The 22,185-nt window shown below is 40.5% G+C and overlaps 2 protein-coding genes across 9 annotated transcripts in view; one reads left to right on the plus strand and one right to left on the minus strand.

Moving 5' to 3' along the window:
• LOC102748592 (putative E3 ubiquitin-protein ligase HERC6) overlaps positions 1-22,185 on the minus strand; it is a 580,669-nt gene that overhangs the window by 215,149 nt on the left and 343,335 nt on the right. The gene's annotated exons all lie outside the window — the stretch shown is intronic.
• Positions 1-22,185, plus strand: part of ABCG2 (ATP binding cassette subfamily G member 2 (JR blood group)) — a 149,262-nt gene that overhangs the window by 114,569 nt on the left and 12,508 nt on the right. For all 8 annotated transcript variants that reach the window (XM_081812168.1, XM_081812166.1, XM_081812173.1 and 5 more), the window contains 8 exons: positions 752-811; positions 1,546-1,660; positions 2,295-2,447; positions 5,500-5,657; positions 11,086-11,237; positions 12,745-12,849; positions 14,018-14,265; positions 20,141-20,223. In XM_081812168.1, the coding sequence (XP_081668294.1) occupies positions 752-811; positions 1,546-1,660; positions 2,295-2,447; positions 5,500-5,657; positions 11,086-11,237; positions 12,745-12,849; positions 14,018-14,265; positions 20,141-20,223 (1,074 nt within the window). The remainder of the gene's footprint in view (positions 1-751; positions 812-1,545; positions 1,661-2,294; positions 2,448-5,499; positions 5,658-11,085; positions 11,238-12,744; positions 12,850-14,017; positions 14,266-20,140; positions 20,224-22,185) is intronic.

Here is a 22,185-nt window from a genome sequence, read left to right on the forward strand (position 1 = left end):
ACAAGCATGGGGAGTGGGTGAGGGAGAAGCAGGCTTCCCGCTGAGCAGGGAGCCCGATGCGGGGCTCGATCCCAGGACCCCGGGATCAAGACCTGAGCCAAAGGCAGACGCTTAAGGGACTGAGCCACCCAGGTGCTCCCATGTTTTACTTTTCTAATTCAGTAAAAATTTTGTGAGGGTTAAGAATTGGTGTTTCGTTTTTTACCCATGAGGTGCTTTATTCTTAGCCATTGAATTTCTACTTCACATATATTGTTTCTTAATCTGACTAGTTTTAAGTGGTGAGAACACTACTGGTAATTCTAGAAATCCATTGATTTATTAATTGTGTAGAACCTGACTAGGTAGCAACTGAGGTGATTTGAAGTAAATCAGTTAATGTCATCAAACATTAGTTAAGACTTGTTACGTTCTTCACACTGGGTTAAGAGGGTGAGTGTAACAGAGATGTTTAACCAGAATCTGTTACTTTAAGGAAACTTGAAATTTCAAAAAATATAAATGGTTTAGAGAAGAAGTAAAAGGAGTTTAGAGGGACCCAAGCCATTTTTCTTACACTAGTGATTAAGATCCTTTGTTTGCTGGACTTATGTTAATGGACATTTCAGTGTCTTTTTCATTTAAGCATTGGTTTGTGCTTGTTTTCTGTTTATAGTTTGATCACTTTCATTGAGTGTATTAGATGCAGACCCTAAATTTATAGAACCGGTTTTGAAGCAGGCTGATAAATTGTTATGTTCTGTGTTTACAGTGGCATCATGAGACCTGGCCTCAATGCCATTCTGGGACCCACAGGTGGTGGCAAATCTTCGTGAGTATAATAGCATAAGTCAGCTTTTTCTTTGCAGTTTTATTGTGCTTTTCAAGATGACTATTATGTGAGCAGGTGTGTGTCGAGCATTTGCTGCATGTCTAGTGTGGTTCTAGGCGCTGTGGATAACATGCATGATGCTAGCTTGTGGTTGTCCCAAGGACCGGGAACTCTTACTTGGTCAGCTTACTAACAGGACACGCTAACAGGACATGATTGGCCATACAGCTGTCGGCTATGATTTGAGCTAATGGGGAGGGAAAGGAGAGAGAAAAAAATTGAAAGTGGGGAGATGGAGCCAAAGGCCTAAGTGAAGACTTGTGTCTTAGACAAAGGAACACATTGTCTGACTTGAGACCCCCAAGGTCACACGACCTGGAAGGCTGTTTGGGAAGTCTGTGCTGGATCAGCCAGTGGTGACTTGTGCCATGTTTTTGAGTTTTATTGTAGTATATATTAAAAAAGGGAAGGTGAGAATTCGAAAATGTACGTAATTTTATGATGAATCACTAAATTCTACGCCTGAAACCAATTTTATCATATATGTTAACTAACTAGAATTTAAATAAAAATTGAACTCGAGGAAGTACCTGAAAAAAAAATACATAATTTTAGGTGATCCATGGAATTTCTTGATCGGTTAATATTCTAACTTAAGCAGAATTTGGATTTAGAGTAGCTGAGAGATATAGCCTGAATTGGAGAAAAACAACAATGTATATGTCCTCTCATAGGTTGTTAGATATCTTAGCTGCAAGGAAGGATCCGAATGGATTATCTGGAGATGTTTTGATAAATGGAGCACCTCGACCTGCCAATTTCAAGTGTAATTCAGGTTATGTGGTACAAGTAAGTATTTGTGGATTTGTATTTTAGCTTTCTTCTATTTCTATATGAGCAAGTGCCTTGGCTGATAGTTGAGTGTACTTCCAACTGACCAAATGACATATTCGTGGAACCAATTTTCTTCACACCAGCCTCTCATAATCTCCTGTTAAGATTCAGAGTGGTGTTGATGCAATGTATGGGGATAATATAAGAATAAAAAAATTAAAAAAAAAAAGACTCAGAGTGGTGTTAAATGAAGAGGCAGGAAGAATCTGGAATATAACCGCTATAAGGACAATGGTATCCATTCTAGTTATCATTTCCACAAGACACTATTTTCCTTTTTTGCCCTTCCCCTAGCTTAGAAAGCTATTTTGCTAAATCCTGTATAAAGCGGTCTGGACATGTCTGCTAGTAGTAATCACAATTACTTGTGTCAGTTTGGGTGTACAGATAGGGGAATGAAAATTACGCCCTCCGGCTTTTTCAGCTGTCTGTGTTTGGAGTTGCTGTCATTTGTCTAACTGCAAGTTCATCATTAGCTAGGACTTTATGTTGGATATGTTATTCTTGTGGATTAAGTTACACGTACTTAAGGGTGATGGTATTAAAAAAGACCTAATATGTCTTGTTAAAAATGCCATTTTGCTTTAAGGATGATGTCGTGATGGGAACTCTGACAGTGAGAGAAAATTTACAGTTCTCAGCAGCTCTCCGGCTTCCGACCACCATGACGAGTCATGAAAAAAATGAGCGAATTGACAAGGTCATTCAGCAGTTAGGTCTGGATAAAGTGGCCGATTCCAAGGTAATGTGGAAAAACCAGACAGGATCATAGCCAGCAAATAAGATCTCACCTGTGTGGATAGTGTAACTCTTCCTCAGAAGTTTTCTGTAATATGTGTGGTCAAAAGTGGCTGCTCTCTGTAATGATGAGAAACAGGACTTGTTACAAAATATGAAGATGGAAATTAATGAGGTAAAAAAAAAACTAAAAATATTTGAATCCTGGGGCGCCTGGATGGCTCAGTTGGTTAAGCGACTGCCTTCGGCTCAGGTCATGATCCTGGAGTCGCGGGATCGAGTCCCGCATCGGGCTCCCTGCTCGGCAGGGAGTCTGCTTCTCCCTCTGACCCTCCTCCCTCTCAGGCTCTCTGTCTCTCACTCTCTCTCTCTCAAATAAATAAATAAAATCTTAAAAAAAAAAAAAAAAATAAAAAAAAATAAAATAAAATAAAAATATTTGAATCCTGGAAATGAAGTGTGTGGCAGGCTGGTCTAGTATATAGAAGAAGAACATTTGGCCCTTTCCATGTGACTATAGCTCTTGATGTTCTTCCACACTGTTTGTCATGTCTCAGCCACTATCTTTCCACTAACTTTCCTTCTTCCTGTTTTCTTTCCCCTTTTAGCTCTCCTTCCTCTTCCTCCAGGAGACTTTGTTCCATTGCTTTTGAGGTATATTTCTAGAATTTTTAAATGACAAAAATCGAAGGGTTCTGGCTCTGTGTTTCACTTTGCTATAATTTGGCTTTCAAAGTAATATTTAGTCAAAGTAGGGTTTCTTTCTTTCTTTTTTTCTTTTTTAAGATTTTATTTATTTGAGAGAGACAGACAGAGATAGTAAGAGAGAGCGCAAGCAGGGAGGAGAGGGAGAAGCAGGCTCCTGGGCAGGGAGCCTGCCGTGGGACTCCATCCCAGGACCCTGGGATCATGACCTGAGCCGAAGGCAGACGTTTAACCAGTTGAGCCACCAGGTGCCCTATTTCTAATTTGTGTAGCATCTGAGTTGTTTTTCTGTAGCCTTTCTTTTGGCACTTTGTTCTCTTATTCCTCCCTCCCTCCCTTCCTATCTTCTTTTCTTCTGCCAGTACTTATTTACAGACTGGTGTGCTATGTGCTGGGCTCTTAGGTTTTAGAGGTAACAGCTGTGGGCAAGAGAGACAAAAATAACTCCTTTTGTGGTTGTGCAGAGTCAGGAGGAAGAGATGAGATGAACAAGGAAATTTTATAGTTGATGACTAAGGATGAGAGATTTGCTGGGAAGACATTTGAAGCTTTGGGTGAAGATGAGCTTTTTTTAGATTATGGTGGCTATAGTTCAGCTTTTTTTTTTTTTAGATTTTATTTTTCAGTAATCTCTACACCCAAGCTGGGGCTTGAACTTACAACCCTGAGATCAAGAGTCGCATCCTCTACCGACTGAGCCTGTGATGGCAGGAGTTTAATTCCCCTGGATACATATATCCTTTACTTAGAGATAACAAAGGATCGGGGTATTCTGCTGGCTGTTGCTTCATGTCATACTGTCTGACATTCTAGAAAAATGTAGAATGTATTTTGCTTGTATTTCATTTGAAAGCATGACTCTGAGATGCCACCATTTACCACTTATTTTTGTTTTAGGAGTTCATGAGTTTGGGTTTCCTTTGCCTTGGCTCTGTTTATTCGATTTTGTCTTTTTAGTAAGGTTCTTTCCAATCTTTGTCTTTAGGTACAAGTTCTTTACCAACAGGCAGTCATTGCCCTAACTTCCTTGCATGTAATTCCAGGGAAGATGAGCTGAAGGTAGTTGTTGACTTCTTGGAATTTATTTATCTAATTAATTGAAAATACATTTAAAAATTTTTACTTTTTATGAAATTTTAAATATAACAGAAATGTAGAGAGAATAGTCTCATTACTACCGTAATCACATGGTTGTGGTGTAATTAATATAATGGTTTGATTACTAATAATATTCGCCTAGATTTCCCAGTTGTTAACATCTTATCCCATACTTGCTTCAGCTTTTTTTTTCTGAAATATTTTAAAGAAGGTTGTAAATATCATATTTTACTCCTGAATACTGATTATGCGTCTTAAGAAAAAAGACATTTGCTTACATGACCACGGTACCGTTATTAACCAACAAAATCAACGGTATCTTACTATCAGCTATGTTAAGCCATATTCATTCACATTTTCCCAGTTGTCTCCAAAATGTCTGCTGTAGCTCAGTTGTTACAGGATCCAGTCAAGGGCATGAGTAGCACTTGATTATTATCTCTTTGAAGACTCTTAATATAGGAATTATTTCCTACCTCCTGCCTCTCCCAAAACCTTCTTGCTTCGCCCACTCCCCTGCCCTCCACACACAATGACATTGACTCGTTGAAAAGACTGGGCCAGTTGCCCTGTAAAATATTCTGCCTTCTGGATTTGTCTGAATGAGTCAGGAATTCTGTAGTGAGTTGGGATGTAGGCAGGGTCAATTTGGGAAACCTTATGGTGATTGAAGAGGTACTAATGTGGTGTTGATAGAAAGTAAACTTTCCCATTTGCCAAGCCCACTGAGGACTTTTGGAGGAGTGGGGAGAGAGGGTCTAAGAAGACTAATAAATTATAGATGCTTTCCCCTTTTCCTCTCCCACGTTAATCTCTCTTTTGCTTTGTGATTTCACAATACCAGGGCCATATATTTTAGGGTTCTAACTTAACTAAAACTAAAACTAAATATTTGACTTGGTGGGGAACATGAAGTACCGTTAAGCATGGCATTCATATCAGGCTTAGCCACTTACCTGACTTAAAACTTAAATATTAAATCTTAAAACTAAATATTTGACTTGGTAGGGAACATGAAGTACCGTTAAGCATGGCATTCATATCAGGCTTAGCCACTTACCTGACTTGAGCTTCAGTTTGCTCATCTTACTAAAGAGAAAACTACCTCTTCTCCCATATTTTCATTTATTTGCTATTTGGAATAAATGAGGATAATGAGATAAAGTGCCCTGTAAGGGGTTGGCACAGTGTAGGACCTCAACAAATGGTAGTAGCTGTGGTTGTAATTGTTAATAATGATATTTGTGTTTTAGGTTGGAACTCAATTTATACGTGGTGTGTCTGGAGGAGAAAGAAAAAGGACTAGTATTGGAATGGAGCTTATTACCGATCCAGCCATCTTGTTCCTGGATGAGCCCACAACTGGCTTAGACTCAAGCACGGCAAACGCTGTTCTTTTGCTCCTGAAGAGGTAAATGCGATGGGAACATTACTCTTTCATTCATCTGGTATCTGATCACCTGCTGTATACCAGGATTATTCTCAGTGCAGGGGGGAGTTCAAGAGTAAGCACAACAAAAATTTCTTCCTTCTTTGTTGGAGGGAAATAGTCAACCGACAAATATAAGTGTTTCAAGAAAAGTGAGGCAGGGTAAAGGTGTAGCAAAAGATGGCTGTGGTGGGGGTAGGGGTGCTCTATTATATAGCAGGATGGTCAGGGAAGACCTCAATGATGTGACATGTGAGCTGGGAGCAAGTGAGTGAGACCTGGATCTCTGGGGGAAGAGAGTCCTAGCTGGAGGGAAGAGCCAGTGGGTCCTAAGGCAGAGCATGCCTGATGTGTTTGGAAACATCAAAAAGGCCAGAAGGACTGGACCCCAGTGAACTAAGGGGAATGGAGATTGCTTACTGATTAGTTTGCTGGGGCTGCCATAACGTAGTACCACAGACTGGGTGACTTTAACAATAGAAGTTCAGTTTTTCACATTCTTGCGGGCTAGAAGTCTAAGATAAGAGCATCAGCAGGATGATTTCTTCTGAGGTCTCTCTCCTTGGCCTGCAGGTAGCTGTCTTCAGTATGTGTCTTTATTTCATTTTCCCTCGGTGCATCTGGGTCCTCATCTCCTCTTCTTATAAGGACACTGGTCCTTATTAGATTAAGGCCCACTCATATGACCTTATTTAACCATAATTACCTCTTTAAAGACCCTATCCCCAAATACAGGTATATTCTGAGGTACTAGGGGTTAGGACTTCAACATGAATTTGGGGAGGACACAGTTCAGTCCATAACAATTAGAATAGGACATGAGATTGAATTGAGTGGGTAGCAGATTACACAGGCTTTGTAGGCCACTGTAAGAACTATGGCTTTTATTGTCTCTAGGTGACATGGGAACTTTTAGAGAGTTCTAGAACAGAGGACTGTCAGCTGTGTAGAGAAAAAACTATAACTGGGCAAGGTGAGTACAAGGAAACCAGTCAGAAGGCTATTTGTATTAGTTCAGTTGAGATATGATGCTGGCTTTGAGTAGGATGGTAGTGGTGAGGTGGTGAGAAGTCGTGGATTCTGGATCTATTTTGAACATAGAACCAACAGGATTAGATTAGTTCATGAACTGGACGCGGTGTGTGGTTATTGAGAGAACAACTTTCTAAAATTTAGGGCCTGAGAAATGGAAGAATGGAGAAAAGAGTTGCATTTACTTTTTTTTGTTTTTTTTAAAGATTTTATTTATTTGAGAGAGAGAGAATGAGAGAGAGCAAGCACATGAGAGGGGGGAGGGTCAGAGGGAGAAGCAGACTCCCCGCCGAGCAGGGAGCCCGATGCGGGACTCGATCCCGGGACTCCAGGACCATGACCTGAGCCGAAGGCAGTCGCTTAACCGACTGAGCCACCCAGGCGCCCGAGTCGCATTTACTTTTATTCCTCCAGTGGGAGGAATATGTTTATAGGAGAAATTTCAGAAGGTAGATTTTGGACATCTAAAGAAAATTAAAAAAAAATTTAACCTTACAGAAGAGTTATAAGACTAGTACAAAGAAATCTTATGTCCTCTTACCTAGATTCCCCAGCTGTTACCATTTATCTGCATTTGCTGTTTCTCCAACCCTCCACCCCACATAGTCTTCTCCTGACATCATGTACCTTCACCCCTAAATACTCTGGAGTGTAACTACAAGAAACGAGGATGCTCCTCCTACACTACCACCTTCTACACCACCCAGTCGGGAAATCTACATTGCTGCCATCACCACTGTCCATCCCAGAGACTCCAGTTGGACTTCACCAGTTGTACCCGAAGTGTCTCTTTCTCCTTTCTCACTCAGGATGTTCTCCAGAAACACCTGTTTAAACCTTTTCTAATCCTGAACAGCTTTTCAGTCTTCCCTGGGTTGCACATCCTTGTCTGTCTTCAAGGGTACATTTCGTAGAGTGGCCCTCAACTTGGATGTATCCAGTATTTCCTTATGACCAGACTCAGGCCATGAAATCTTGGCGGGGGAACCACAGAAGTAATGCTGTATAAATCAGGAGCTGCCTGATTTTGACTTCTCCCACCATGGGTGATGTTCATGACCATCACCTGGTCATGTTGGTGTCTGCTGGGTTTACCTGCTGTGAAGTAACTCTTAGTCCCTTTGTAATTGGTTAGTATTTGAGATAATTGGATATAATGTCCATACCCTGTTCCTCATCAAATTTCCACCCACCAGTTTTAGCATATACTAGCAATTTCTGCCTCCATCAATTACTGGTGCAATGGTTGCCAAGTGATTCTCTATTTACAACATTCTTTCTACATATATTAGTTGGCATTCTACTGTAAAAAACTTTTCCTCCTCCTGTATTCATTTATGTTTTCTCATATTCTTATTTTAGTCAATGGATCAATGGATTATATAATGTTATTCTTATTTATTTTTATGATTAAATTAACCCTGATTTAGCCATTGGAAGCCCCTTCAGTCTGACTTTTGTGTCCTTTTGACATGTGCCCTAAACATACTTCAAGCAGTTCTTTACTTCATGGTCAACAAGATGTTCCAGGCTCATCTTGTCCTTTTCCCGTGTCAGATATTTCTCTAGGGAGTCCCGGTACCTTCTGGTGTAGTCAGAATTTAGAAACCAAGATCTGATTAGTGTACTTGCTGCTACTGCAGTTTTGTTGCTTCCAGACCAACTTAGCAGACATACTAGGAAATACTTGTGTACATGTGTGTGCATATGTAACACAAATATATTTCTATATTTTTTATTAAAGATTTTTTTTTTTTTAAAGATTTTATTTATTTATTTGAGACAGAGAGAATGAGAGAGAGCACATGAGAGGGGGGAGGGTCAGAGGGAGAAGCAGACTCCCCGCTAAGCAGGGAGCCCGATGCGGGACTCGATCCCGGGACTCCAGGATCATGACCTGAGCCGAAGGCAGTCGCTCAACCAACTGAGCCACCCAGGCGCCCAAAGATTTTAAGTAATCTCTACACCCACCGTGGGGCTCGAACTCACAACCCTGAGATCAAGAGTCGCATGCTCCACAGACTGAGCCAGGCAGGCGCCCCTATTTCTATATTTTTGTATGGAAGATAGCTGGAATATTAGTTTATTATATATATGTATATATATAGTTTGAATAGAATGATACATGAAAACATACATCTGTAACTATCGCTCTGTTAGCATGTGTATATTAAAAAACCCACGAGTGCATATTTCCAGTCCAGTCTAACGCCTGAATGTTCTTTTTAGTCTTTGCCCTTTCCATGTTTGTAAATGATTTTTTAGACAGGCAAAAACTTAGCTGTCGTTATTTCAGTACATTTACTTATTTGCTAAGCCAAGTAACTTAATTGTTAAATATAACTAATCTCCTAGTCACTCTGGCCATTCTCTCTGCCCACCACTTCTGGGACTGCTCCCTACAACCCCAATTTTTTTCTTTTTTAAGATTTTATTTGACAGAGAGAGAGAGACACAGCGAGAGAGGGAACACAAGCAAGGGGAGTGGGAGAGGGAGAAGCAGGCTTCCCGCCAAGCAGGGAGCCCGATGCGGGGCTCAATCCCAGGACCCCGGGATCATGACCTGAGCCGAAGACAAATGCTTAACCCTCTGAGCCACCCAGGCGCCCCACCACCCCAATTTTCTTAAGAGCTACCACACACATCATCTGCATATGACATCCCCTTCTTGTCATTACCTTGCTTCTTCAGATGCTCATGCCCTCATAAGCAAGTCTCTGTGCTAGGATAAGAAGAAATGGGAAGATTTTAGACATCTTAAGTTTGAGATGGCAGTTGCACATTTAAATGAAGATGCCAAGTAATGGGTCTAGGGTTCAGGTTCTGTTAGGGAATGCATGATACTTTGGTGATCTGTAAGTGTGTTAACAGTGTTCATTAGAGAATGGTGGATTGATGTGGAATACTGGACTATGTCGTGTTTTATCCTGTTTTGCACTAGTTGGCACACAAGCATCTTTCCTTGCACCGGAGGGCTCTAACCTAGAATTTCTCACACTCCACTGTGCACACTAATCACGAGGGTCTTGTTAACATCGGATTCTGTTTCCACGGCTCTGAGATGGAGTCCGCGTGTACGTGTCTCCTGGGAGATACTGATCCTGTTGACGTTGGTCCTCAGACCACAAGGCTGTTGCAACGATGCACTTCCCTACTTTCAGTCCTTCACTGGCTCTTTCTTGCCCTGTGATGAAAGCTGCAGCTTCTGAGTGAAAGGACTCATCATGGGCTTGATTTTTGGGGCGGTCTTTTTCCTAGCTTCTTCCCCTACCCCCCGCCCCAATCCCCGCACACACATCCAGGCTCTGCAATGACACGGAAGTACTTGTAGTCTCCTTAGGTAGATCTGTTATTGCACACTTTGTTGTGGCCGTGACTTCCTTCCCCGTGACTACATTTTCTCTTCTTGGCTTACTCTGGTTGGCCCCTTTGATACACTACTTATGTTATCTTCAGACCGGCTTATGGTCTTCCATTTTGCTTATAAGGAACCCTCAGCTTCTTTTATTCCACTCTGTACTGAAATGGTTGGATCTGCTGGCCTGATCCCCTTTGAAGCAGAGCAAGCTTGTACCCACTGCCAACATGTAGTAAGTGCTTAGAAAATGCTTAAATTGACATGATACTTCTCACAAAATATTTTCAATAATGACAGGTTTTCAACAGTGATTTTGGCCTTTGTTTCTTCTATCCAGGAGTAGTACTTCCTGTGTAAAGGTAGTTTAGCAATGTTTTGGCCTTGGAATCAGACCAGGGATCAAATCAGCCCCGCCCCTTACTAACTGTGACACTTAGGGCCGGTCGCTCAGCCGTCTAAGTCTTATCCGTAGCATAAAGGTAATAATATTGGCACTGCCTTATAACAATATTGTGAGAATTGAGAAAAGTATGAAAGTATATAGCAAAGGCATAGTAAGTACTCAGTAATGTTAATTGTATCGTTAGGGCAAAAGAATGAAAACCAATTCCTAAAGAGCCAGGGGATTTAAATGATCAGTGAGAATGGGGCATCCAACCATCATTTTAATATTTAGTCCATGATATGTTTCCAAGCTTGAGTGTACTTACAAATTACGTGGGTGCTTGTTAGAAATATGGATTCACTTGCCCACTAGGTCTGAGAAGACTGTCCAGGGATCTGCATTTTTCATTAATATCTGGTTGATGGTGATTGCCCATGGACCGCACTTTAGAAACCCTAGTGTTTTATAAAAGCGCTGAATTTAGGTCTCCTAACTATCAGATAATATGAAATGAGAAGCTAGTAAGAGAAAATCAAGTCGAACTAAGAACAGATGATCTGAAGGCAGGAATAAAGTTGCCATGATGTTCACGTTTCAGATGTTTAATGACTTTTATTTTTTCGCTTTTAACTTAGGATGTCTGAACAGGGACGAACAATCATCTTCTCCATTCATCAGCCTCGTTATTCTATCTTCAAGTTGTTTGATAGCCTCACCTTGTTGGCCTCAGGAAGACTAATGTTCCACGGGCCTGCCCAGGAGGCCTTGGGGTACTTTGCATCAGTGGGTATGCTTGACTTTTTCACACAGTAAGATCCTTTATTAATAGAATCCTGGAAGAGAGCAAAGGAGGTCTCTAGGAGTGCTGTTTGGTCTTTGAGTAGACATACTATGGCTTCTGCCACTCCAAAACATCTTTGGTTAGTTTGGTGCTAGAGTTTTTCTTCACTTTATAGTGCTAGCTTGTTCTTTAGATCTCTTTCCTGTCCTATTTGACTATGCCTGCCTATGTATGTATGAATATTTCTACTGGGCCTGTATCTGATCCTCTTCCCAGTTCTGGCAACCTTTCCCTAACAGTTCAGTAAATATGTTGGCCTCATAACCAGTTATCTGTCGGGCGAACATTTTTGAAAAGGCCTAATAATATCCCCAAATAGTTTGTCTTCTTGTCCAGATTATGGATCAGGCTTTCTCATTTTACTCCCTTGTATGGGATGTTGGTCTGCTTTGGTGGGGGTTCATGAAGATGCTACTTAAAATTTTCTAGTAACATTAAATTACAGATTTAGGCCTTGAGGGGGTATGAGTGACTTACCAGTCAATAGGATGACTCATTGTAAGTCTTACTTTGAGGGGCTAACACTTCTGACAGTTTTGGGCTGCCTGGTTCTATTTAGAATGGACATATATAATTTTTTTTTTTTATGACTCATGCAGTCTGTTTCATTTTAGAGATATTTGGATAGGATTATAGATGGCGCTCCATGACTCCAAATATAGTTTTAAATGTTCACTAGCCATCTTTTAAAATTTTTGTTTAATCTCTCTCATTTAAAGTTAACAAGCACACACAGGTCTAGGGAGCTTAGAGGAGATGAACCTAATAGACTACAGGCCAAGTTGAGTTCAGAGGATCATGCTACAAGAAATTGAGATAAGCATTCACTTGTGTGGTGCCAGTCTTATTCTCTTGGGAGTGCTGCTCTGGGGATTTGTTCTCTATATTGGAATTATGACAGCACAACAAATGATCATTTGGCAGTCCCCAGGTGAACTGGGAGAACAGAATACACCCCTGGCCTTTCCCAAGTGCCGTCTTGCTGTGCCTTAGCATTCTTTGCTTCTTGCCTTGCTTTGAGGAGCATTAGTCCTAGCTACAGCTTTTTTTTTTTAAACTCAATTTTTTTCCCTTGGACCTATATTTAGATTTTTGAAGCGGTTCTGATAAGCATCAGAGCATACTGATAGCTGTTTCAGGTCTCATGAATTATAATGGATAAGGACCAGATATTAACTTAAGATATTTTGGGAGTCCAAGGTTGGTTTTTGTTTTTTTTTTTTTAATTTTCAAGGTTGGTTTTGAGTATGTTGTTTTTCTGGAAGACAGAGCATTGTTGAAATGTCGTGTGATTGAATACATAAAAAGAAAGGGTAAATCAGTAAAAGAAGAGGAAAAAAGATGAGGGAGAAGTTGGTTCTCTTCCTCTGCCTCACCTCTCTCACCCCTGAAAGTGAGTTTTTACTTTCCAAGACCATCAAGGTTATATACCTGAGTTGCCTTCTTTTTGTAGGTTACCACTGTGAGCCTTATAATAACCCTGCAGACTTCTTCCTGGATGTCATTAATGGAGACTCCTCTGCTGTGATATTAAACAGAGAGGACCAAGAGGGCGAAGGTATGTGAATCTCTTGAGAGTCACAGATTATTGCCGAACCGAATTTGCTGAAGGTTAGCCATGTGGCAGCTCAGTAAAACATGGCTTTGTGAATTTATATTAATGCTGAACTCTGATAACAGTTGTCTTAGTCTGTTTGGGCTGCTGTAACAAAGATACCTTAGACTAGGTGGCTTAAACAATAATCATTTATTTCTCACAGTTCTGGAGCTGGAAGTCCAAGGTGAAGGGTGAAGGTACCTACAGACTTGGTGTCTGTTGAGAACCTGCTTCCTGGTTCAAAGATGGGTGACTGTCTTCTCTGCCTCCTCACATGATGGAAGTGAAGAGGGGCCTCTTTTGTAAGGGTTCTAATCTCATTCATGAGGGCTGCACTCTCATGACTTAATCACCCTTCAAATATCATCACCTTGGGGATTGGGTTTCAGCATATAAATCTTGAGGGAACACGAACATTCACTCTGTAGTATTGGTCAACATAGATTTTGTTTTCCATGATTGCTATATTTTTTATGTAATGTATAAATGAGTATTTATGTGATAGTGTCACTTCTAAGGGGAAGTTTCATTTAAAAATGCCCATTGTTTATATAATGTGAAATAAGAAACTTGGCAATTTGTATATTTGCATATAGAAGGAAAAAAGGACCAGGTTTGTATGTTAGGAATTATAACTCCCTATGGTAAGAAGTTTATTTAAAAAAAATTAGGGTTCAAATGTTATAGTTAGGAAAAGGTCAGTAGGTTTGCTGTATTCATGAATTTATGGAAGCCGTCGGCCAGTTAACTATATTTTTCTAATGTTGTAAAGCGATGACAGATCTAATAATTTTTTATACTCAAGTGTTAGAATTAAGATGTCAGGGAAGAACCTAAGAAAGGGGTTACAGAAAAATGGGCTAAATCAGTTGTTATTTTATTTTTTTTTTTAAAGACTTTATTTATTTTTTAGAGAGCGAGCGAGAGAGAAACAGCATGAGAGGGGCGAGGGTCAGAGGGAGAAGCAGGCTCCCCGCTGAGCTGGGAGCCCGATGTGGGGCTCGATCCCAGGACCCTGGGATCATGACCTGAGCCGAAGGCAGACGCTTAACCATCTGAGCCACCCAGGCGCCCTCAGTTGTTATTTAATTAATAATGTTTCCCTTCTGTATCTGCTTTTGTTCCCAAGTCAAGGAGACTGAAGAGCCTTCCAAGAGAGAATCTCCACTCATAGAAAAAATAGCTGAGTCTTATGGCAACTCTGACTTTTGCAGAAACACGAAAGATGAGTTAGATCGACTCGTAAAGGGTCATCAAAGGAAGAGCTCAGCCTTTAAGGAGATCACCTATGCCACCACCTTCTGTCATCAACTCAGATGGATTTCCAAGCGTTCATTCAAAAACTTGCTGGGCAATCCCCAGGCCTCTATAGCTCAGGTAACCTGACAGATCCTTCTGATTATGCTGGGACATACTCACGTGGGAACATGAGGTTCTGGTATAATCTATTTTGGTATTATGCTTATCTTCTGCCCAAGCTTCCATTTATTTATCCCCACTCCATCTGGGATGTAAAAACAGCCAACAGAACAAGTGAAACACCATGAAATTTTTACTTATGGAAAACTTTTTTTGGTGTGTGGGGGTTTTTTTTTTTTTTTGACTACTTAATTAAGACTTCTGTTGATTTAGACTAGCTGTAATGGGTAGTCTTTGCTGAAAAATCTTTTCTTCAAAAATTGTGAAATAAAGGAAGTGTTTAGCCACATTTAGGGTTTTCTGGTGGCTGCACACATTCGTTTCCTGACTCATTCAGCAAGTTCTCGTCGACCGTGTGTGGTATTTTGGGAGCTTGTATACAGTGGTGAACAAAATGGGCGAAAATAAAACCCCTGTTCTCAGAGAGCTTGTTTTCCTGTGAGGTGTGACAGATGACAAATTCATACAGTAATGAACTAGATAGCAAGTCATATGGTAAAAGGAGCTATGGAGAAAGTTTAAGCACAGTGGGGGAGAAAGGAAGAGAAGAGAGAAGGAAAGGAGAGTGGGAGAGAGGGAGAGAGCAGAAAGGGGTTGATTGTATTTGAAGTCAGGCGGTCAGGGAAGCCTGCATCTAGATTCACTGAATGCACCTGAAGGTCACAGGGGTCAGCTGCTGTCTCAGGGAAGAGCCTGTGTGCAAGTGCTCTTCCCCATCATTGACCTTCTTCATTTTAGGGTTCTCATCTTAGGAGAGCACTAGGTACCTAAAACAGTTGGCAGTTAACATAACGTAGTAAGCAGGCTTGAATCCTGTTAAATAAGGCTATTCACTGTCAGATTAACTTTCTTTAGATGAAGAGGAAACCGTGTTCTTTTCCTCGTTTGGCTGGCTCTGTTGGTAGTTGTTGATTACTACCCTTTTATTGTTCTGTATTCTCAGGTGCTCTGTCCTACAAAACCCTAGTATTCCCAGTTCATTGGTCCATCCTTTCTAAGGAAATCAGGTTAGCCAGTTATTTTGGGGGTGGTTGATTTTATTTATTATCAGTCATTGAATCTCTGTTGAGTACCAAAAGATGGCATGTTGTTGGCACTAATAAGATACTACTGACTTCTTGGAGCACCTGGGGGGCACAGTCAGTTGAGTGGCTGACTCTTGGTTTCAGCTTGGGTTGTGATCTCACAGTTGGGAGATTGAGCCCTGAGTTAGGCTCACATGTTCAGTGTAGAGTTTGCTTAAGACTCTCTCTCCCTCTGCCCCCCCATCCCGCCCCATGCATGCGTGAGATCTCTCTCTCTCTCAAATAAATAAATCTTAAAAATAAAAGATATGACTGACTTCTTACCACATGCACCAGAATTTTTGTACTTCAGTACTGTTGCCTTTTAAGTATTAGTACCAAGAATCTCTATCCCTCTGTGAGACATATTGCTAATTGCTCCAAACATTTTTGCTACTGTTATTTTGTATTTCTGTCAGAATATGAACACTTCTGTATACTATCAATCAAAGTTAAATTTTTCTTCTTTTAGAGTAGATTTGATATCGTTTGGAAACAAGTCTGATAAATAAGGTCAACCTTGTTTACCCATTGTTTCAATAGTGAGATAATGTAATGGAGTTGATTCTTTAGCATGATTTATACATTATATTTTTTTACTTTGAAAATAATATAAATTTCTCTTTTTTTCTGAAAGTGGTTTATAAGTGTCTTGTCCAAGTCACATATATAGTAGTTCTGGGCAGGATGTGATTAGAATGTGGAGTTCTTTCTTCTTTTTTTTTTAAGTTTTTATTTAAATTCTAGTTAGTTAAGGGCACCTGGGTGGCTCAGTTGGTTAAGCGACTGCCTTTGGCTCAGGTCATGATCCCAGAGTCCCAGGATCGAGTCCCGCATCGGGCTCCCAGCTCAGTGGGGAGTCTGCTTCTCCCTCTGACCTTCTCCCCCTCTCATGCTTGCTCTCTCAAATAAATAAATAAATCTTTAAAAAAAATAAATTCTAGTTAGTTAATATACAGTGTGCAATATAGTGATTCAGCACTTCCATACAACACCCCGTGCTCATCGCAAGTGCCCTCCTTCATCCCCATCACCTGTTTCACCCATTCCCCACTCATCTTCTCTCTGGTAACCATCACTTTGTTCTCTATAGTTAAGAGTCTGTTTCTTGGTTTGCCTCTCTCTTTTTTCCCCTATGATTGTTTTTGTTTCTTAAATTCCACAAAAGAGTGAAATCATATGGTATTTGTCTTTCTCTATTTTATTTCACTTAGCATAATACTCTCTAGCTCCATCTATGTTGTGCAAATGGCAAGATTTCATTCTTTTTTAGGATGAGTAATATTCCATTGTATATATACCACATTTTCTTTATCCATTCATCGTCGATGGACACTTGGGCTCTTTCCATAATTTGGCTATAGTAGATAGTGCTGCTATAAACATAGGGGTGCATGCATCCCTTTGAATTAGTGTTTTTGTATTCTTTGGGTAAATAATAATAATAATGGTGCAGTTGCTGGATCATAAGGTAGTTCTATTTTTAACTTTTTGAGGAACCTCCATAGTGTCTTCCAGAGTGGCTGCACCAGTTTGCATTCCCAGCAACAGTGCAAGAGGCTTCCCCTTTCTAGAATGCGGAGCTATTTCTAATACAACAGCATGATTCTGCACCTTTTGTTGCTCGGCTTCCTTCAGGTGCAGACCCAGGCCTAGTGCCTCCAGGCTGCATGTTCAACCTGCTTGCCTCCTCAGTGAACTCAGTTCCACAAAAGGAGTCCTCATAATGCTCACATTCATGGCAATGCTGTAGAACAAAGATAGAATATTGCATCTCTCTGAGCATTACCTATTCATATTTGTACATACTGGAATGTTAACTTAGGACAGGAGCAGGCAAACCTCTTTTGTAAAGGGCTAGATAGTGTATACTTCCGGCCTTGCGGGCCATGTGGTCTTTGTCTCGGGTACTCTGAGACAACTCTGCCATTTTAGCAAGGAAGGAGCCATAGATAATACATAAACAAATGAACATAGCTATGTTCCAATAAAACTTTACCGAGGGACACAAATTAGAATTTCATTTAAATTTCATGTGGCAAGAAATAGTCTTCTTCTGTCACTCTTTTTTCCCCCAACCATTAAAAAGGTAGTAAAACCTGTTCTTAGCTAGAGGGCTAAACAGAAATAGGCAACAAGTGATGTTTGGCCTGTGGACCCTAGCTGGCTGACCTTCGGTTTAGTATTTTCAATCTTGTATGTATGTTGTTTACTTCTTTAAGTGTTTGACTGTGAGGCTATTAAACTGCTTTACGGCTTCCTGCTGATAAGTCTCGTATTGGTAATATTATAGCCATACTTAGATTTCAACTAGTCATTTATGTGATTCAGACTTTGCTTCCGAGAATGCCATTTAACCAAAGGTTGTATTTGGATGATCTTGGAGTAAATGGATCATCTGTATAAAAGGATTTAATGTCCATTTAATGTGCCATGGGTTTTTCTGATCAAATCTATTTGGAAAACACTGTTATAACTCTTAGAGATTAATTTTTCCATTGGCATATTTAACATTTGACTAAGGATTAGTTTTTTGAGTGATGGCCATAATTATCCCTCAGAACTCACCTTGAGATAATATTGCTAAACACATTTGAACATGACAGAATAACATATTTAGGGAATTTTTTTCCCCTTCTGTTCAGAGACCAGGTGTAGAGAACTCACAGATAGTGTCTTTGTGCATTCTGTTGAGCAGTGTTTAGCTTGCTTGTTTTTTTTCTTTTCTGTAATGCAAGAAAGAATAACCTAGATGCCCCTTGTGAAAGCATGACAAAATTATGAGATTAGTCATTTTGCCAGTGTGTTTGAAAGCTGACTTGAACATTCTTTTAGAACTTTGAAACCTTTAGTAAACATCCTAATGATAAGTCTGACAGTCCAGTCTGTTACTATAGGATATCAAATATTTGAATACTAAAGAAACAAGCATGTAGATTGTCCAGTTTAAAAAGTCTGAACATTCCGGGGCGCCTGCGTGGCTCAGTCATTAAGCGTCTGCCTTCAGCTCAGGTCATGATCTTTGGGTCCTTGGATCGAGCCCTGCATCGGGCTCCCTGCTCAGTGGGAAGCCTGTTTCTCCCTCTCCTGCTCCCCCTGCTTGTGTTTCCTCTCTCACTGTGTCTCTCTCTGTCAAATAAACAAATAAAATCTTTAAAATAAAATAAAATAAAAAGTCTGAACATTCCTAAAGTTCTATTGTCTGAAAGTAGACTTGTATATATACACATGCACACGTGGTAATGGAGTCATTGTTTATTTTGGAAGTTTGAACTGTTGGCATGACATGCAGTATATTCTGAGGGTAATGAAAATTATACCAAGGTAATAGATTTTTTCCCAAATTTCTGACTGTCTTATTAGCACAGGAATTCTGAAGACATCTCAGATCATACTTTTTTCCAGACTGTGGTCTTCACAAACTAGCCTTCACAGATCATGATCCTCTTTTCCAGTTTGGTTTGCTTCATGCCAAAATAGGCTTGTTAAAATTTCAAGTCTTAATACCATTACACTGTTGTAGTACTGAGATTATTTATTTTTTTTTTTAACTTTGAAGGTTCCGAGGTACATGGTGGGGTATTTTGTTTTCTTTAGATAACCATTCCTTCTATTTTTATATTCAATGCAATATAAAAGTACAATAAGTAGGATTTTCTTTTTTAAAGATTTTATTTATTTGACAGAGAGAGAGAGACAGCGAGAGAAGGAACACAAGCAGGGGAAGTGGGAGAGGGAGAAGCAGGCTTTCTGCTGAACAGGGAGCCTGATGCGGGGCTCGATCCCAGGACCCTGGGACCATGACCTGAGCCGAAGGCAGACACTTAATGACTGAGCGACCCAGGTGCCCCAATAAATAGAATTTTCTTAAATAAATTATATCACAGTATAACCCTTAATCCTTTGCTTGGAAGTGTCCTTAAGAGACAATTTTATCAATCTTAAAAACAAAAGTGATGTTTATGTAGTCTTCTTAGGAGTCCCCAAACAGATGGAGTAAGCAGATGTAGGTAAGTAAGAGTGGCAAAGAATTGGCAGCTTAGTTGTACACTGTTGGCTGTAGGCCCTTGGACGGAGGTTGCTAGAGAAGCTGTGACAAGAGAATGGGTAGTGGAAGCATTTGAGTACCTTCAGAAAGAGCTGGTTGAATGCTTTGGTGGCAGTGACCTTGCGCTTTTCCAGTGCAGGCATGCCCTGCCCCCTGGGTCAGGTCGGCGGTCAGCTTACCCCTGCTTCCTCATCACGCAGAATAACATTGTTAGAATTTTTTTATGTGTGTTTGAAAATTTTTATTTATTTATAATGGTAAGAGTAAAGGTATCCTGTTTTTATTTGAACCCCTTGAAATATAAAACTGCATGTTCACTAGCACAAAAGGTTGAGAGTTCAGGTCAGAACTCTTATCCATTTGGACTTTATTCCTCAAATGACCTAGCCAGGAGCTTGCATTGTTACCCTACTGTATATGGCCCTCCCAGGCCTAGTGGCCTGAATTGGACCTTGAACTGGCCTGGTGAATCACTGGGAGGAACCTTAGCATTCCAGGGGTCTGCTGTGTTCTATCAGCCTCCCCAACACACAAATCAATTATTTTTTACTTTAGAAAGCAGTCTAATAACATACACTGTTTTATATTCACTCAAGGACTTTGTCTGAACCACTTGAAGTATCTATCTCAATGGAGAAATTTGATTATGTAGCCTTATGTCTTATAATAATAAATGGTGTGTTAAGTTTTAACACTTGTTTTTCTTTTTCTTTTTGAAAAGATAATTGTAACAGTCATCCTGGGATTGGTTATTGGCGCTATTTTCTATGATCTAAAAAATGATCCTACAGGAATCCAGAATAGGTAAGTAAATTTGGATCTTGGTTTTGAGAAAGTGCTGTTACATCTTTCTAGCTAATGAAAACCCATGAAGAATTTGAATTTGAGACAAGTACAGGGTAAACTGAGGAGTAGGATAAGTCAGTGAACTGCAAGCCGAATGCGTGTATGTGTGTGTGTGTGTGGTGGTAATTTATACAGATTATACAGGTAATTCATTTTTACCTTCTTAACCAGTTTTAAGCGTACAGTTCAGTGACATTAAATACATTCACATTTTTTTTAAAGATTTTATTTATTTATTTAGAGAGAGAGCGCATGCGAACGGGGGGAGGGGGAGAGGGAGAGAGAGAATTTCAAGCGACTCTGTGCTGAGTGCAGAGCCTCACTTGGAGCTTGATCTCATGATCCTGAGATCATGACCTGAGCCAAAATCAAGAGTCAGATATTTAACTGACTGAGCCACCCAGGCTCCCCAATACGTTCACATTATTGTGCAACTATCACAACCATCCAACTCCAGAACTCTTCATCTTCCTAAACTGTGTCTCTGTACCTATTGAACAATAATTCCTCATTCTCGCTTTCTTTAGTGCCTGGAAGCCACCATTATACTTACTGTCTCTGAATTTGACTACTCAAGGTACTCATATAAGTGGAATCATACAGTATTTGTCCATTGGTGACTGGCTTATTTTCCTTAGCATGGTATCTTCAAGGTTCATCCGTGTTGTAGCATATGTCAGGATTTCTTTTCTTTTAAAGGCTGAATAATATTCCATTGCATGGATATACCATATTTTGTTTATGCATTTCTCTGTCCTTGGACACTTGGGTTATTTCTACCTTTTGGCTGTTGTGAATGTTGGGGAGGAAGAATTTCCTCTGTCATTCAAAGTCCTTCTAGTAGGACTGAGAATCACATTGACATGAGACAGATTAACAGGAAAAAACCAAATTTAATAGCATGTATAGAGGGAATCCACACAGACATGCAAATTCCAAAAGCAGTGAGACAACATGATGCTTATATGAGCTAAGGAGAAGGCTGGGTAGGGTAAGGGGAGAAAGACTTTAGCAGGGAGGTGGGAGATGATGTTTGGAAAACAAAGGTTGCCCCCTTATGCAAATAAGTTTCTTAGGCAAAGAGGCATCTTTTTTTTTTTTTTTTAAAGATTTTATTTATTTATCTGACAGAGAGAGACACAGCGAGAGAGGGAACACAAGCAGGGGGAGTGGGAGAGGGAGAAGCAGGCTTCCCGCTGAGCAGGGAGCCTGATGTGGGGCTCAGTCCCAGGACCCTGGGATCATGACCTGAGCCGAAGGCAGACGCTTAATGACTGCGCCACCCAGGCGCCCCAAGAGGCATCTTTCTTATAGCTCTCTTCTTAAAAGGCTCTCCTTTCCAATTTAAATTTAGGCAGTTGTGGGGGAGATAAGAAGCTTTTTTTTTTTTTAAGATTTTATTTACTTATTTGAGAGAGAGAATGAGATAGAGAGAGAGCATGAGAGGGGGGAGGGTCAGAGGGAGAAGCAGGCTCCCTGCTGAGCAGGGAGGCTGATGCGGGACTCGATCCCGGGACCCTGGGATCATGACCTGAGTCGAAGGCAGTCGCTTAACCAACTGAGCCACCCAGGCACCCAGAAGCTTTTTTTAAAAATTTTATTTATTTGACAGAGAGAGAGAAAGGGAGAACAAGAGCACAAGTAGGGGGAGCAGGAGACAGAAGGAAAGGGAGAAGCAGGCTCCCCACCAAGCAGGGAGCCCGACACAGGGCTTGATCCCAGGACCCCAGGATCATGACCTCAGCCGAACGCAGATGCCTAACTGACTGAGCCACCCAGGTGCCGTGAGATAAAAAGCTTTTCCTGAGTCTGCCAGGTCTTGATTGCTTTTAACTCAAAATAATTTTCATGTCAAAGTGACCCATCTTGGAGTGGCCTGCCCTTTACCCCTAATTGAGCAATGTTGCTATGAACGTGGAT

Source organism: Leptonychotes weddellii, chromosome 2 (assembly GCF_054177405.1).
Source record: "Leptonychotes weddellii isolate Sample4059 chromosome 2, ASM5417740v2, whole genome shotgun sequence".
NCBI lineage: Eukaryota > Metazoa > Chordata > Mammalia > Carnivora > Phocidae > Leptonychotes > Leptonychotes weddellii.